The sequence below is a fragment of the Taeniopygia guttata genome, chromosome 10 (genome assembly GCF_048771995.1).
Source record: "Taeniopygia guttata chromosome 10, bTaeGut7.mat, whole genome shotgun sequence".
Lineage (NCBI taxonomy): Eukaryota > Metazoa > Chordata > Aves > Passeriformes > Estrildidae > Taeniopygia > Taeniopygia guttata.
The window spans coordinates 19,677,463-19,690,813 of record NC_133035.1 but is presented as its reverse complement, the minus strand read 5'-3'; the positions used below and the strand labels follow the sequence as shown (position 1 = coordinate 19,690,813).

General features: G+C 44.3%; 1 protein-coding gene and 1 long non-coding RNA gene across 2 annotated transcripts in view; one reads left to right on the top strand and one right to left on the bottom strand.

Moving 5' to 3' along the window:
- Positions 1-4,643, bottom strand: part of PIAS1 (protein inhibitor of activated STAT 1) — a 56,953-nt gene extending 52,310 nt beyond the window's left edge. Inside the window, 2 exon segments of the mRNA XM_030281190.4 lie at positions 4,501-4,575; positions 4,578-4,643. Coding sequence (XP_030137050.4) covers positions 4,501-4,575; positions 4,578-4,628 — 126 coding nt within the window. The 5' untranslated portion in view covers positions 4,629-4,643.
- Positions 4,644-5,315: 672 nt separating this feature from the next.
- Positions 5,316-12,624, top strand: LOC140684823 (uncharacterized). Its single transcript, XR_012057629.1, has 3 exons — positions 5,316-6,571; positions 7,064-7,269; positions 10,236-12,624. It is a non-coding gene; the product is annotated as an uncharacterized lncRNA (long non-coding RNA).
- The last annotated feature ends 727 nt before the right edge of the window (positions 12,625-13,351 follow it).

The following is a 13,351-nucleotide window of genomic DNA, read 5'->3' as shown; positions in this document are numbered from 1 at the left end:
GCTCCAGAGCAAGGAGGGCTGGGGCTATCTCAGAACAATTACAGGGAGCACTCCACTCTCCAGTGCCTGAAGCTCTGGTTTGGTTCTCACTCTAATGGCACTGAGGAGAGAACTGATGAGAGGCTGATTTCCCCGAGAAGGGATTCCAGGAACTCCATCCCACCCTGCCAAACGCATTAGGGACAAGTCTGCCCTCCCTGGGCTCTGCTGGATGCAGGGCAGGGTATAAACCACAGCACTCAGAGCCTCCATCCCTATAAATAACTTCAATATCAGAGGTATCCCAGCTCCCCACACCCTGCTCGTGGGCTGCTGTTAACTATTTCTCTGGTGTGCCTGATCTGTGAATATTCTTCCCAATGGCCAGGCAGTCCTGAGCACTTCTCCTCCCTCCAGGAACATTTTTCTCGTGCAATAAAGCTGAATAAGGTGCATCTCCTACCTCCTTCTAACTGGGATTTTTAAATACCTTTATAACCAAAAGAAAAGCATCTATAAATCCATTAAAAATAACTGCTATGAAATGCTGGAGCTGATAGGAACATTTTTCTCGTGCAATAAAGCTGAATAAGGTGCATCTCCTACCTCCTAACTGGGATTTTTAAATACCTTTATAACCAAAAGGAAATAGTCTGTAAATCCATTAAAAATAACTGCTATGAAATGCTGGTGCTACTTTCCTCCTCGATGAATTTGACTTGCACAGACCCACAGATCCTCCCAGGATGGGGAAGGTTTACCCAAAGTTCTCTGGCACTGAATTTATCTGCATGCAACAATCTGGGGTTTCTTGGCAATAAAAAAGGTTTATGGATTGAGGCTTGGACAGCTCCAATTTTAACCCTCTGATATCTGCAACCCCAGTGTCGATGACCAAAAGCTCAAAAAAAAAAAAAGATACTCACCCAAAAATCAGTGAAAAATACAATTCTGCTGGCACACAGCAAATTAGAGCATGAACAAACGTAATCCACGGGCTCAGCTAACAATGAAAAGTAGATTATATTTACTTTAATCTCAGCAACACACAACCTCAGCAACTTATAAAAGGATTAAGGAGAAAGAGCTCGTAATGCAGAAGTGTAAAATTCTAATTGAACACTGAAACAGGTAGATTATGTTTATTAAAATTAGGGATGAAATTCCACAGGTCCATTTGTCACTGTTATCCCAAAACTGCTTCCCTGGATTTCAGGGAGGGGTCTTTCCCAGCTGAGAATATTTCTAAGTGGTTTGTGTTCCTCACCATTGTGTGGAAATGCAGTGATGAATTTTCATTCAAACTCTTGGCTCACTTTTTTTCTTTTTTTTTTATTTTTAAAGTATAAATTATGTCTAACAAGAAACACACCAGGGATCTCTTCAATCCCCAAAGGCACTTTCTTAAAAGGAGAGAGAACAAAGGAGAAAACCTCCCAGCATGTGCTTTCCAAACTGGCTTCTTAGGACAGTATCAGAAATGACAATACTTGAACATAAGCTTTTCTTTTTCATTCTTTGATCCGTGCTTAATTGAATTGATTATTGCAAACTGTGTAATGATTTCCAAAATGCTGGAGTGGAAGGCGAAGATCACAACAATCTAATAACCAATTTAAAGAGATGTAAGAAATATTGAAGGAAAGATTTAATCACTCAAGTATACTCCTTCCAATTAGAAAGAGCTTTAAATAGCTTACCTTGAGATAAATTAGAGTCTGGGTGCAATTAGACAGGAATAGTAATTAAGATCAGGAAAATTCACATATGCCTCAGCCTATGGAGTGAGGGAGAACTCTGAGCAGAACAAACTTTGCAGTTCCCTTGTTTCAGCAGCAGAAAGGAAAACATACTGCTTCAATTTACCCCAACCTTCCCGAGTCAGGAATTCAGGACCCTCACAAGGCCGGGATCTGCAAAGCCAGGTTTCACCTTATCTGATTCCCCCACACACACAGAACAAACAAAAAATGGGGGCAAAAAAGGCTGAAAGGCTCTCGTTTGTGGTAAGGAAATACATTACAGGAAAGGCAATTTCATGATTAAAACTCCATGAAAAATTGTGGCAAGTATGACTGACCACTGTTTTTCTGAGGGAGCAGCAACTTTAATCTTCCTTTGGCAACAGCACCCATCATATCACATTCCCTAATTTCCACATGTCACATTCCCTAATTTCCCCACACATAGCCCCAGGGTTCTCTGCACAGGAAGGCAACAAAGTTTTAGAAACTTGAGTAAGTTTTTCTGACAAACTTCTTCTGGCCAGGCAGAAGAGTCCCTGCCCAAGTATTACAGTTGATTTTAGTTTTTAAAGGTCACTAAATCTGAAATCAATCCCATTTGCTAATTAATCAGAGGAGAACCGTGCAAGGTTTTACCTAAGAAAATAATTAAAGGAATTCACCAGTCATTCTTCAAAGAGCAGAGTCTTAATCGCACACCCTCCCTTAGCTACCTTTCAACTCCCAAAAAAAGAACTTAAAAGCACGTTTTCTGGGGATTTACTCCTGCTTAAAAAATCCCCAGTGTCCCCTGCCACGATGTCAGAGCTTTCCACGTTTTTCTGAGGAGCACTGAGCTCCTGCAGCACCTGAGAGCCTGGAGAGCTGCAGGGTGACAGCTCCAAGCCCAAGCAGGAGATTCTGCGTCCCCTCTCCTCCCTGACAGAGCAGCTCCCACCCACGCAGCTTTTTAATTCTGTACAAAGACAAAAAATTAAAAAAAAAAAAAATCAGAATGTCCTGAGGTCTTCCAAGCATGAATTTATGAAGTAATTACTTTTTTGTTAAGCAAACTGCCAAGCTCCCGTGGCTGCAGAAAAAAAGCCCAACTTTTCACTGAGTGCCATCCTCCAGTCCCTGCCTTCAAGTACCACTGCAGCCAGAACCTGAACAGAAAATTGAAACTGAGAATAAAACAGCAACTTTGGCATTCACCCTCCACACCCCTGAGGCAGCAACAGCACTTTAGGAAACATAAATTTTAAAAACTCTGATTTTTCTCTACCAGTTCTCAAGAAGGAGACTTCTAGCAGTGATCAATGAAGGGGTTTGGAATGACTTTATTCCCTATCTCCCATCTCTTTGAACTCCTTTTGAGTCACTCTTGCTAATAAAGGCATCACATAAAGCCAAGCTGGCTGCTGTGCACCACCAAACTCTCGCTGTTACTTACCAAAACACACTATTCCATTTGCCACGCTAAAATTGACAAAAACTTGAGCACTGGAATCACATCTTAGCCCTCTGATCTCGTTATGTGGGAAGCAGAGCTTGAAAAGAAAAAAGGCTTAAGGACTACACAGCTCAAGCAATACAATGTGGTCTGAAGACACGCAGAAAAACGAAGGCCAGAGGAGGATTTAAAGGAAGATCTGAAGGGTCCTGACCCACACAAGGCAGAACACACTGAAGATTTAATATTTCTTAACCTGCTGACAGCTCCTTAAGCACCTAAAAACGAAAGCGCACCGTACCTTTGATAGTCAGAAAACGGAGATCTACCAAACCTCTAGGAAAAGACAAAATATTTCCTTAGTCATACCCGAGACACTCCATAGTTTATGTTACATGTTTAACACGCCTGTGCCCGTACCCATTTCAGATCCACCTGATTCCAGCCCTTCGCTCTGCGAACTTTACAGGAGAAGGAGGCAGGAGCCCTCCCGGGGAATGAGGACCCTGTGAAAACTGCGAGGAAACTCCGCAACTTTTCCCACCCTGCAGCGTGTGCAGGGCTGCACCCGCAAAGTTTCGGGGGGTCTTTTCCTGGGATTTTTGGGTGGGTGCCTACCACCCTCTACCCTGCCTTTGCTCTTCCTCAAATTCGCTGATTCTTCTTCGCCTTAGGAAAGCCCAAGTTCCGCCTTCGGCAGAGCGGGAGGAGCTCCTTCCCTCCGGGGTGAGCGCTCCAAAAATCCTCCAAAAATGCCCCAAAACCGCCCCAAGCGCGGCGACCCCCGGCGGGGCAGCGCGGCGGCTCGGAGCGCCCCGTCCCCCCGCGTTCCGCAGGATGACAGGGACCGCCGCCAGCTCAGCGCCGCGGAACTCCTCCACATCTGCCTGTGACGTTCTTTATTTACCGGCGGGGCGGCCGGCCGCCCTCCCCGCCGCGCTGCCCCCGCTGTCACCGCCGCTGCCGGGGGTCGCTCCCGCCGGACTCCCCTCGCAAACTTCGCGGGGCGCCGCGGCTCCGTCCCCCCGCCGGCCCCCACACCCCGCGGGGACTCCCCGCGGCCGCCGCCCTCACCCGCGGCGGCGCCGCCCGACCCGGCGGGCGCGGAGCGGAGCCGCCCGCGCTGCCCCGGCTGCCGGCGGGGCCGCCCGGCGGAGCGCGGCCGGCGGAGGGGGGGCGGCGAGAGCAGGCAGCTCCGCGCTCCGCTCCACACCCACCCCGCCTCTCAGCCCGCGCTGCCAGCGCGGCTCCGGCGCGGCCGCTCCGGCGGGGCTCATCCCGCCGCGGGCCGCTCCCGACCGCGGCCCCGGCGGCGCCGCGGGGGGACGCGGAGCTGCGCTTTACCTTTAGTTCCGCACTGTCCGCCATCTTGCGACTCTGCGCGCAGGCGCAGTGAACCCCGCCGGGACACCGCCCCCCCCCGCCGCCGCCCCGCCCGCCCGCAGCGCGCAGCGTTTGAATCGCGGCGCCATTTTGTGCCTCCTCAGCCGCGCCGGCCCCGCCGCTCCGCGCCCTCATCCCGGGGCTGCCGCACCCTCCCGGCTCCCGGTGCTGCTCCCGAGCCGCCCCGGTGACGCTGTGTGGGGCCGCCGTGCCGGTAGAGTTTCGCTTTGCCCGTAGAGTTTCGCCCTGCCCGTAGTTTGGCGCCGCTCCGTGAGGGGAGCGCGTCCCTCAGGGCGCCCCGGCTGCTCCCCTCAGCCCCGCGCCGCCACGGGGCAGCGCTGGGTGCGCGTTCCTCCTGTAATAAATAAATTATTAAAATGGGATTTTGCAGCTCCGATGTGTGAAAAAAACGCCGATCGCTTGGGTTTTAAAATTTTTAGAAGTTTAGTAATAATAAAATGATTATGAAAATAGTAATATAATTAGAGTGTGAAAAACGCCAATCACTTGGTTTTTAAGATTTTTTTAGAAGTTTAATAATAATAAAATTATTATTAAATTAGTAATATAATTAGAGTGTGAAAAACGCCAATCACCTGGTTTTTAAGATTTTTTAGAAGTTTAATAATAATAAAATTATTATTAAATTAGTAATATAATTAGAGTGTGAAAATCGCCAATCACTTGGTTTTTAATTTTTTTTTAAGTATATTAATAATAAAATGATTATAAAAATAGTAATATCATTAGAATGTGAAAAATGCCAATCGCTTGGTTTTTAAAATCTTTTAGAACTTTAGTAATAATAAAATGATTATGAAAACAGTAATAAGACTTAATAAAATTTAGAGTTAGGACAACTGCAAGACAATAAACAGCAAAGAATTATGGACATCTGGATGCTCTCGGACACTCAGTCACGAAAAAGCAGACTTTGTGAACAAAGGAATAACCTTAAATCAACAGCCTGTTGCATATTCATGTATCTCATACATGATGCATAAATTCCTTACAAATTAAGAACTTTTCTGTTTTTTGTTAACTTCTCCTTAATCTTGTTTGTTCTACAAAGATGGAGAGAAGGTGGAAGAATGTTTTTTCTGATAAGGAGGAACTTTTTATGGGCCCCCTTCGCTGACATCTCTGTGTGAAGAGTTTCTTGATTATCTCATCTTCCTGCTTGAGCTTGTAACAAATTTTATATCACAGAGTTTCTATTTTAACATAATGTTGTAACCTAAAACTGTATTTAACACTCTACTTAAGAGAATTAATACAGCAGAACTTTCTAACGCATATATCATTCATTGTAACATTACACATATAATATTCATTGTAACATTTGCAAAAAGCCAATCATAAAATATGCATTTTTCACAGATTCTTGCTACTTAATCCACGGGTTTGAGACCTCCAGGAGTGGAAAGGGATGAGGCCAGGGTACCTCAGTGGGCACCGGCTCCTGGTGTGCACCAATCTGGAAATTATGAGGTTTTTTGGAAATTACAAGTTTTATTTTGGGGAATTTTAAGTTTTATTTCCCAGGGCTACTGCACAGAGTTCAGGAACCATCATGAGCTCACTCAGGTTTTCCTGATCCCGAGGAACAGCAGTACAGGTGTTTTAGGAGTCCCAAACAGCAGAGTTTGGGTCCAAATGCACCCATTTCATGTCAATTTTGAGTGAAATTTGTGTTCTTCCAACAGCAAGCCAGAGGGGAAAATACCTACCAAAATCCTGCCCGGCAAGATGATGCATCAGTTGTGAATTTGTGTGGATTAAATGTTGATTCAGCTTCTTTCTACCTGTGTGTTATTCCCTAAATATAGATCACCATGACAATTTCTCTCCTTGGCCTTCACCTTAATGCACAGAACGGAACAAAGAAGACAAAATTTCCAATTTTTCCATAGCTGCCGTAAAATCCATCATCCTACATTCCCAAAGCACTTAGATGATGGGCACTGAAAATGAAATAAAGCTTTCATGTCCCAACTCTGCAGATTCAAACAAGGCATGCAGGGAACCTGGGGTAAGATAACCACAAGTGGTAATTACAGAATCAAAATTTATAACATTTGACTCAGAGGGTTACCCAGGATTTAAAATTTGGTAGTTTGTGATAAGGGAAGAATGGGAGAGAGGTGTCAAAAGTGTTGAAGGAGTTTTTTGCTACAATGCTGTTTATTGGTGAGAATATTTATGTGCAGTCCTGAGGAAAACAACTCCTGGTAAGCAGGGAAGAGAATGGAATGATATCAGGATGTGTCACATTCCATCAATCCAGGACAAAACTGTATGGATTTTGACCAAGGTGGACAGGTCACATACACTTAACACAGAAAAAGAAGCTATATAAATTATATGAACATCTATAAATAAATATATGAACATACATATAAATTATATGTGCTCAATAAGCAGATTTTTGATGGCCTCATGTTTACAGTGAGCATATATAAAGTCCTGATAAGCCGAGCAAAGCAAACAACTCATATCTCTTTCCAAACTTTCCATTTCCAAGCGTTTCACCCAGAAATATCCTCCAGACTGGCAGAAGATCGGGGGAGCTGCTGGCTGACACCCCTTTTTCTTCATCCCTGATCCCAATTCCATTGATGGCCCTGCTCTCCTGGATTCTGCCACGCTCAGAAAAGGAGCAGCAATTAGAGGAGGCTGACGAGTTCGACAATCCTGCGTGTAATGAAGGTTTCTCTGCGAGTCTGAAAGGTTGGTTTGGGGAGGGGGCAGGGTGCTCGGTGAGACAGCTAAAAAAAAATAAAATCAGATGACTCCAGCACGCCCACGGCTCCCAGAATTAGCCCGTCTATTTCAGTGGTCTGAGGCAGCCCAGTGCAGAACCTTTAATTTGAAATTATTAAATACATGTAATCGTCATCTATCATGATCAATGAGTTCATGGAGAGCTGAAAGGATCCGGCCTTAAAGCTCTGTAATTGTGTGGAGAAAAAGCCTTGCTTTATTTCAATTACTTTTGAATTTTTTTCCCCCTGAATGAGGCTGCTGCACAGCCAAACAGCTTTTCCTCTGCTTCCCCACTTCCTACCAAATTCAGTGGGATGTGGACATGTGCTCCCGGTGTTTTGCTAAATCATGGCACAACACTATCAAACTTGACACGTGGCCATAAACCACAGCGTCCTCTCTCAAAACTGCCTTTAAATAAAACAGCCCCAGAATGGCTTCGGCTGCATTAAAATAAGGAAGCAAACTAAAAAAGGGGATACAGAAAATCAGGTTTAAAATGCTCCTGACGGTGTTTTTTACAGCTAAACCTCGCCCAAGCTCTTAATTTATTTTTTTTTTTCAGTTTGGGCTTTTTGATAGTCGCTCCCTTTTCAGTGCAGAATATACTGAAGGATGGAGAAGGAACTTAATGAGGAAAACAATCTGCGCTTCTATTTTTAGGCTATTATTTACATGTAGTGAAATTTTGTTCCTCTCTGCTCCCGAAGCTCGGCTGATGGTTTATTGCCAAAAAAAGCCTTTGTCAACAGGCAGTCATTTCCAGAGGTGCTCGCAGTGGCTCCAGCTGTGGCAGTCATGGCAGCACTCAGATCTTAAAAATTAAATCTTAACATTTAAATTAAAATTAAATCTTCAATTTTTCTCTCAATTTCCAAAACAAAATACTGGGATGCAACTGGACTAGGGGAGAACAGCCCCAAACAATCCTCAAGTTTTCCTGCTTCTGAGCTAAAGCTAATATTTTTTTTATTTTTAACCTCTGTGGGGAGAGAAAAGTGAAAAATAAAGATTTTCCTCAACCTCCAAAATGTTGATATTTTCAATTCCCAATTTTCCAAAGTTGCGTTTCCCACTTTTGGCCGCATCGCAGTAAAATAAATGATTTGAGAATTTGTCTCCTACCCCGCCATTTCTTTTATTCTCCTCTTCTGTAACTTCCCAAAAAATGTATCGTGTCACATAACTCACATGCTCAAAGCCATGTTCAGACACAATAATATTTTTAAAGATATGCATTTTTTTCTGTGAACATGTTGTTTTCATTAGTCCGAGTAGCCAAGAGTTTTTCCTCTTTGTCTAATAATCCAAATTTACTCTTTGCCTAAAAGTAACACAAGGGCATTTCTGAGCCTGGAACGACAAAATTCCCACCTGTATTCCCAGCTTGGAGTGACAGAATTCCCAGCTTGGAATGACAAAATTCTCAGCCTGTTTTCCCAGTCTGGAATGACAGAATTCCCACCTGTATTCCCAACCTGGAGTGACAGAATTCCCAGCTTGGAGTGACAAAATTTCCAGCTGTATTCCTGGCCTGAAATGACAAATTCCCACCTGTATTTCCAGCCTGGAATGACAAAATTCCCAGCCTGTTTTCCCAGTCTGGAGTGACATAATTCCCACCCATATTCCCGTCCTGGAATGACAGAATTCCCACCTGTATTCCCAGCCTGGCATAACAGAATTGCAAGCCTGTTTTCCCAGCCTGTATTCCCAACCTGGAGTGACAGAATTCCCACTTGTATTCGCATCCTGGAATGACAAAATTCCACGTCTGTAGTCTGGGCCACACCTGGGGACAGGGCTGGGGACACCTGGGCAGCGTTTGGGATACCTGGGGACATTTGGGACAGCACTGGGGACACCTGGGGACATCAGGGACAGGGTGAGGGACACCTGGGAATGTTTGGGACAGGGCTGGGGACATCCACAGACACCGGGACCAGGACTGGGGACATGTGGGGACATCAGGAACAGGGCTGGGGACACGTGGGGACGTCAGGAACAGGGTTAGGGACACCAGGGCCAGGGCTGGGGACACTGGGGACATTGGGAATGGGGCTGAGGTGTTCTACAGGACACCTGGACAGGGTTTGGGGACACTTGGACTAGCAAAACCAGCCCTGGGGACACTGAGGACACTCTGGGGACACCTGGGGACAGGGCTGGGGACACCTGGACTATCAAAACCAGCCCTGGGGACACCAGGGCCAGGGCTGGGGACACCTGGGGACATTTGGAATGGGGATGAGGGGGTCTGAGGGACACCTGGACAGGGTTTGGGGACACCTGGGGACATTGGGAATGGGGCTGAGGGGGTGTAAGGGACACCTGGACAGGGTTTGGGGACACATGGAGACATTTGAATGGGGTTGAGGGGGTCTGAGGGACACCTGGACGGGGTTTGGGGACACCTGGACAGGGTTGGAGACACCTGGGGACATTGGGAATGGGGTTGAGGGGGTGTAAGGGACACCTGGACAGGGTTTGGGGACACTGGGGGACCTCGGCAGCTCTGAGGTGCCTCCCAGGCAGGACCATTCCAGGATTCTGGAAGCTGCTGGTCTGTACTGGGCCGAGCTGTGGCCAGCCCAGGGGAGGTGACAGCGTTTCCTGCCCTGGATCCTCCTCACCTTCCTTTTACTCACCTAAAATTCACTTTTGGGACTTCTTTCCCTGCCCCTTTTGGGTGGATCTGCTTGCTTTTCTCCAGGCTTTTATTTGAATTATTCTATTTATTCTTTTTTTTAATCCTGAAATGAAAACTGGAATAGTTCTCTCTCTGAGAAGAAATGGTCATTCCTGAGATATTCATCTCCAGTTGGAAAAGCATTTCCTTTGGCCGAGTTAAATCCCCTTTTTTTTTTGTCAACAAAATTCCATTTCCATGAATCACGATTGGGATTTCTTTTTTTTTTTTTTGTCATTAGCACCCATTTTCATAATTTGTGGATGCAACACAAGAAGAAAGAGTAAAAAGCAACCACAGCAGGTCCTGGGGAGCTGAGAAACCCAAATCCATGCAAGACTTAAAACATCAGATCCTCCAAAAGCTTTGAATTGGCCAAAAAAATATTCAAACATGAGAAAAACTGCAGAAATCTGCATTTATTTCCAAAATACCATCACTGAGGTGAAGGAGGCTTTTAATTGCACTCTCCAGACCTCCAGCATCAACAAACCCGGGGTTTCACTGCGAGGAACTCTCTCATTCCAATTAAAAGGGATTTTTTAAGGCCCCAGTGCTTAAGTCAGAAGTTGTTTCTACAGACAGTAAATGATTCTTAATAAGCAGAACCTGTGGCAATAAAACAAAGAAATAAAGATAATTCACATTTTCCACAATTTGGAGAGTGAGTCCTTAGGATGTTCCCCATCCCTCCACTCACACAGTGCATGTCAAACACTGATATTTTCATATAAACTGAATTTATAATCGTTTTTCCCAGAGAGTCATCTAGAAAAAGACCTGTTCCAATTTGACTCTCTTTCCTATTCTATAATTCCCATTATGGACCACATATGGAATTCCTACGGAGTAGATTTTGCTGCAAATTTCCTTTTTTTTTTTTTTTTTTTTTGCCTAAAAATCAGGATAAACTCAGGATAAAGCAGCAGCAGCCAGGCTGTGCCCCAAGATGGGCTCAGCTAGGAAAAAAAGAATTAAAATTCTTCGTTTTTCACCCAATCCCTTGTTCCAGCATCCCCTGAGTCATGGGAGTGCTGCAAATAAAGCTGAGCTCCAGCAGCAAGCAGAGCTCATTTCAGATGGCTCATGCAAAAACAACCCAGCTAATTATGCTGCAGTAATTACCTGAAAATTATATGTATGTTGTTTTTCCAGCAGTCAATAGTGCTATTTTTGAACTTCTCATTGTTCTCATGCCCTGCTGGAGTCACGTTGTCTCGAAATCCTCTTTTTTTTTTGGCTCATCACTCACTCACCTCTGGACTGGGGAGGGTTTTTAGGGGAAGTTTCACCTGCAGCTCAGATATTCACTTATTCTGCTTTTCAGAAAATATTTCCATTTTAATGGCCTTTACAATAAGGACTACAAGATCCCAACTCAACATCCCATCAAGATTTTCTCCTGAAAAATTAAAATATGACACATCAAAAATCCTGAAAATTCCTGGATTCCTGACTGGGATCATCCTGATTTGGAAGAATTTCATTTCCTTCAGCTCAGATCCTTACCTGTGCTGCATTTCAGAAAATATTTCCATTTTAATCATCTCTTAAATAGGAATTATGAGATTCTGGCTCAACACCCCATCAAGATTTCCTCCTGCACATCAAAAATCCTGAAAATTCCTGGATTCCTGGCTGTGATCATCTTGATTTGGAAGAGTTTAACAACTTCCTTCAGCTCAGATCTTCACCTGAGAAAATATTTCCATTTTAATCATCTTTTAAGTAAGAATTATGAGATTCTGGCTCAACACCCCATCAAAATTTCCTCCTGCACATCAAAAATCCTGAAAATTCTTGGATTCCCAGTAGGGATCATCCCGATCTGGAAGAGTTTTCATTTCCTCTCCTGCTCTGGGTGGGGTCTATGATCCTTGTCTGGTTTTTTTTTTATTTTCCAGAGCAGCTGAGTGCTCAGCCCGCTCCCAGGAAGGCAATGTTGTCAGGCAGCAAGGCTGGGAATTCTTGGATCAATCCCAAAAAACTCCTGCCACGTTCCCTGGGTTTGCCCAAAACGACTCCTTGGGGAAAGGAAGATGCTGGTGATAAAAGGTGTCTCCCTGGACTGCTGAGAGGAAATTAATTAACATTTGGAAAAGCGCTTGGAGATTCTTGGATGAAAGATGTTGGAGCTGGAATGTTGGCAACGTTCAAATAAATTGGAATAACGTTAATATTTATTGCACGCGGCGCTTTCATCTTCAAAGCTCTTCACCAACAGCAGCGAGTTAACAAAGGAAACATCAATAAAGATTGTATTTACCCATTAAATTACCCTCCCAAATCACAGAAATAGAGCTGCCTCCAGTTCAAAAATAGTATTTAAATAAAAGCTGAGCCCCACTCCAGTATCAGGCACTAAATCCCTGATTAGTCCATGGCAAACCAACTTGGAACGAGGAATTATTACTTTATATTCTGAATGAGGAACTATTCGTTTATATTTTTAATGAGGAATTATTAGTTTAATAATTTTAACTTCTAATGAGGTTGGCTGGACCCTGGGCCTAACCTGCCACGACCAGGGTGAAAAATCAGGATGGCAAAGGGGGAAGGAAGAGCAGTGCTTGGAAAATGGCTCTGGTTGGTGAGCAGGAATTCCAGAATTCCTGAGGTTAGAAAAGCCCTTCAAGGTAATCAAGGCTCCCAAAAATTATCCAAAAATTATTTATCACAGATAAATAGAGCTGCCTCCAGTTAAAAAATAGCATTAAAATAAAAGCTGAGCCCCCACTCCAGTATCAGGCACTAAATCCCTGATTAGTCCATGTCCAACCAGTTTGGAATAAGGAATTATTAGTTTCTATATTGAATGAGAAGTTACTAATTTATATTTTTACTGATTAATTATTGGTTTATACTTTTAATGAGGCTGATTGGACTCTAGGCCTAATCTACCACGACCAGGGTGAAAAATCAGGATGGCAAAGGGGGAAGGAAGAGCAGTGCTTGGAAAATGGCTCTGGTTGGTGAGCAGGAATTCCAGAATTCCTGAGGTTAGAAAAGCCCTTCAAGGTAATCAAGGCTCCCAAAAATTACCCAAAAATTATTTATCACAGATAAATAGAGCTGCCTCCGGTTAAAAAATAGCATTAAAATAAAAGCTGAGCCCCCACTCCAGTATCAGGCACTAAATCCCTGATTAGTCCATGGCAAACCAGTTTGGAATAAGGAATTATTAGTTTATATATTTAATGGGAAGTTACTAGTTTATATTTTTACTGATGAATTATTGGTTTATACTTTTAATGAGGCTAATTGGACTCTAGGCCTAATCTACCACGACCAGGGTGGAAAATCAGGATGGCAAAGGGAGAAGGAAGAGCAGTGCTTGGAAAATGGCTCTGGTTGGTG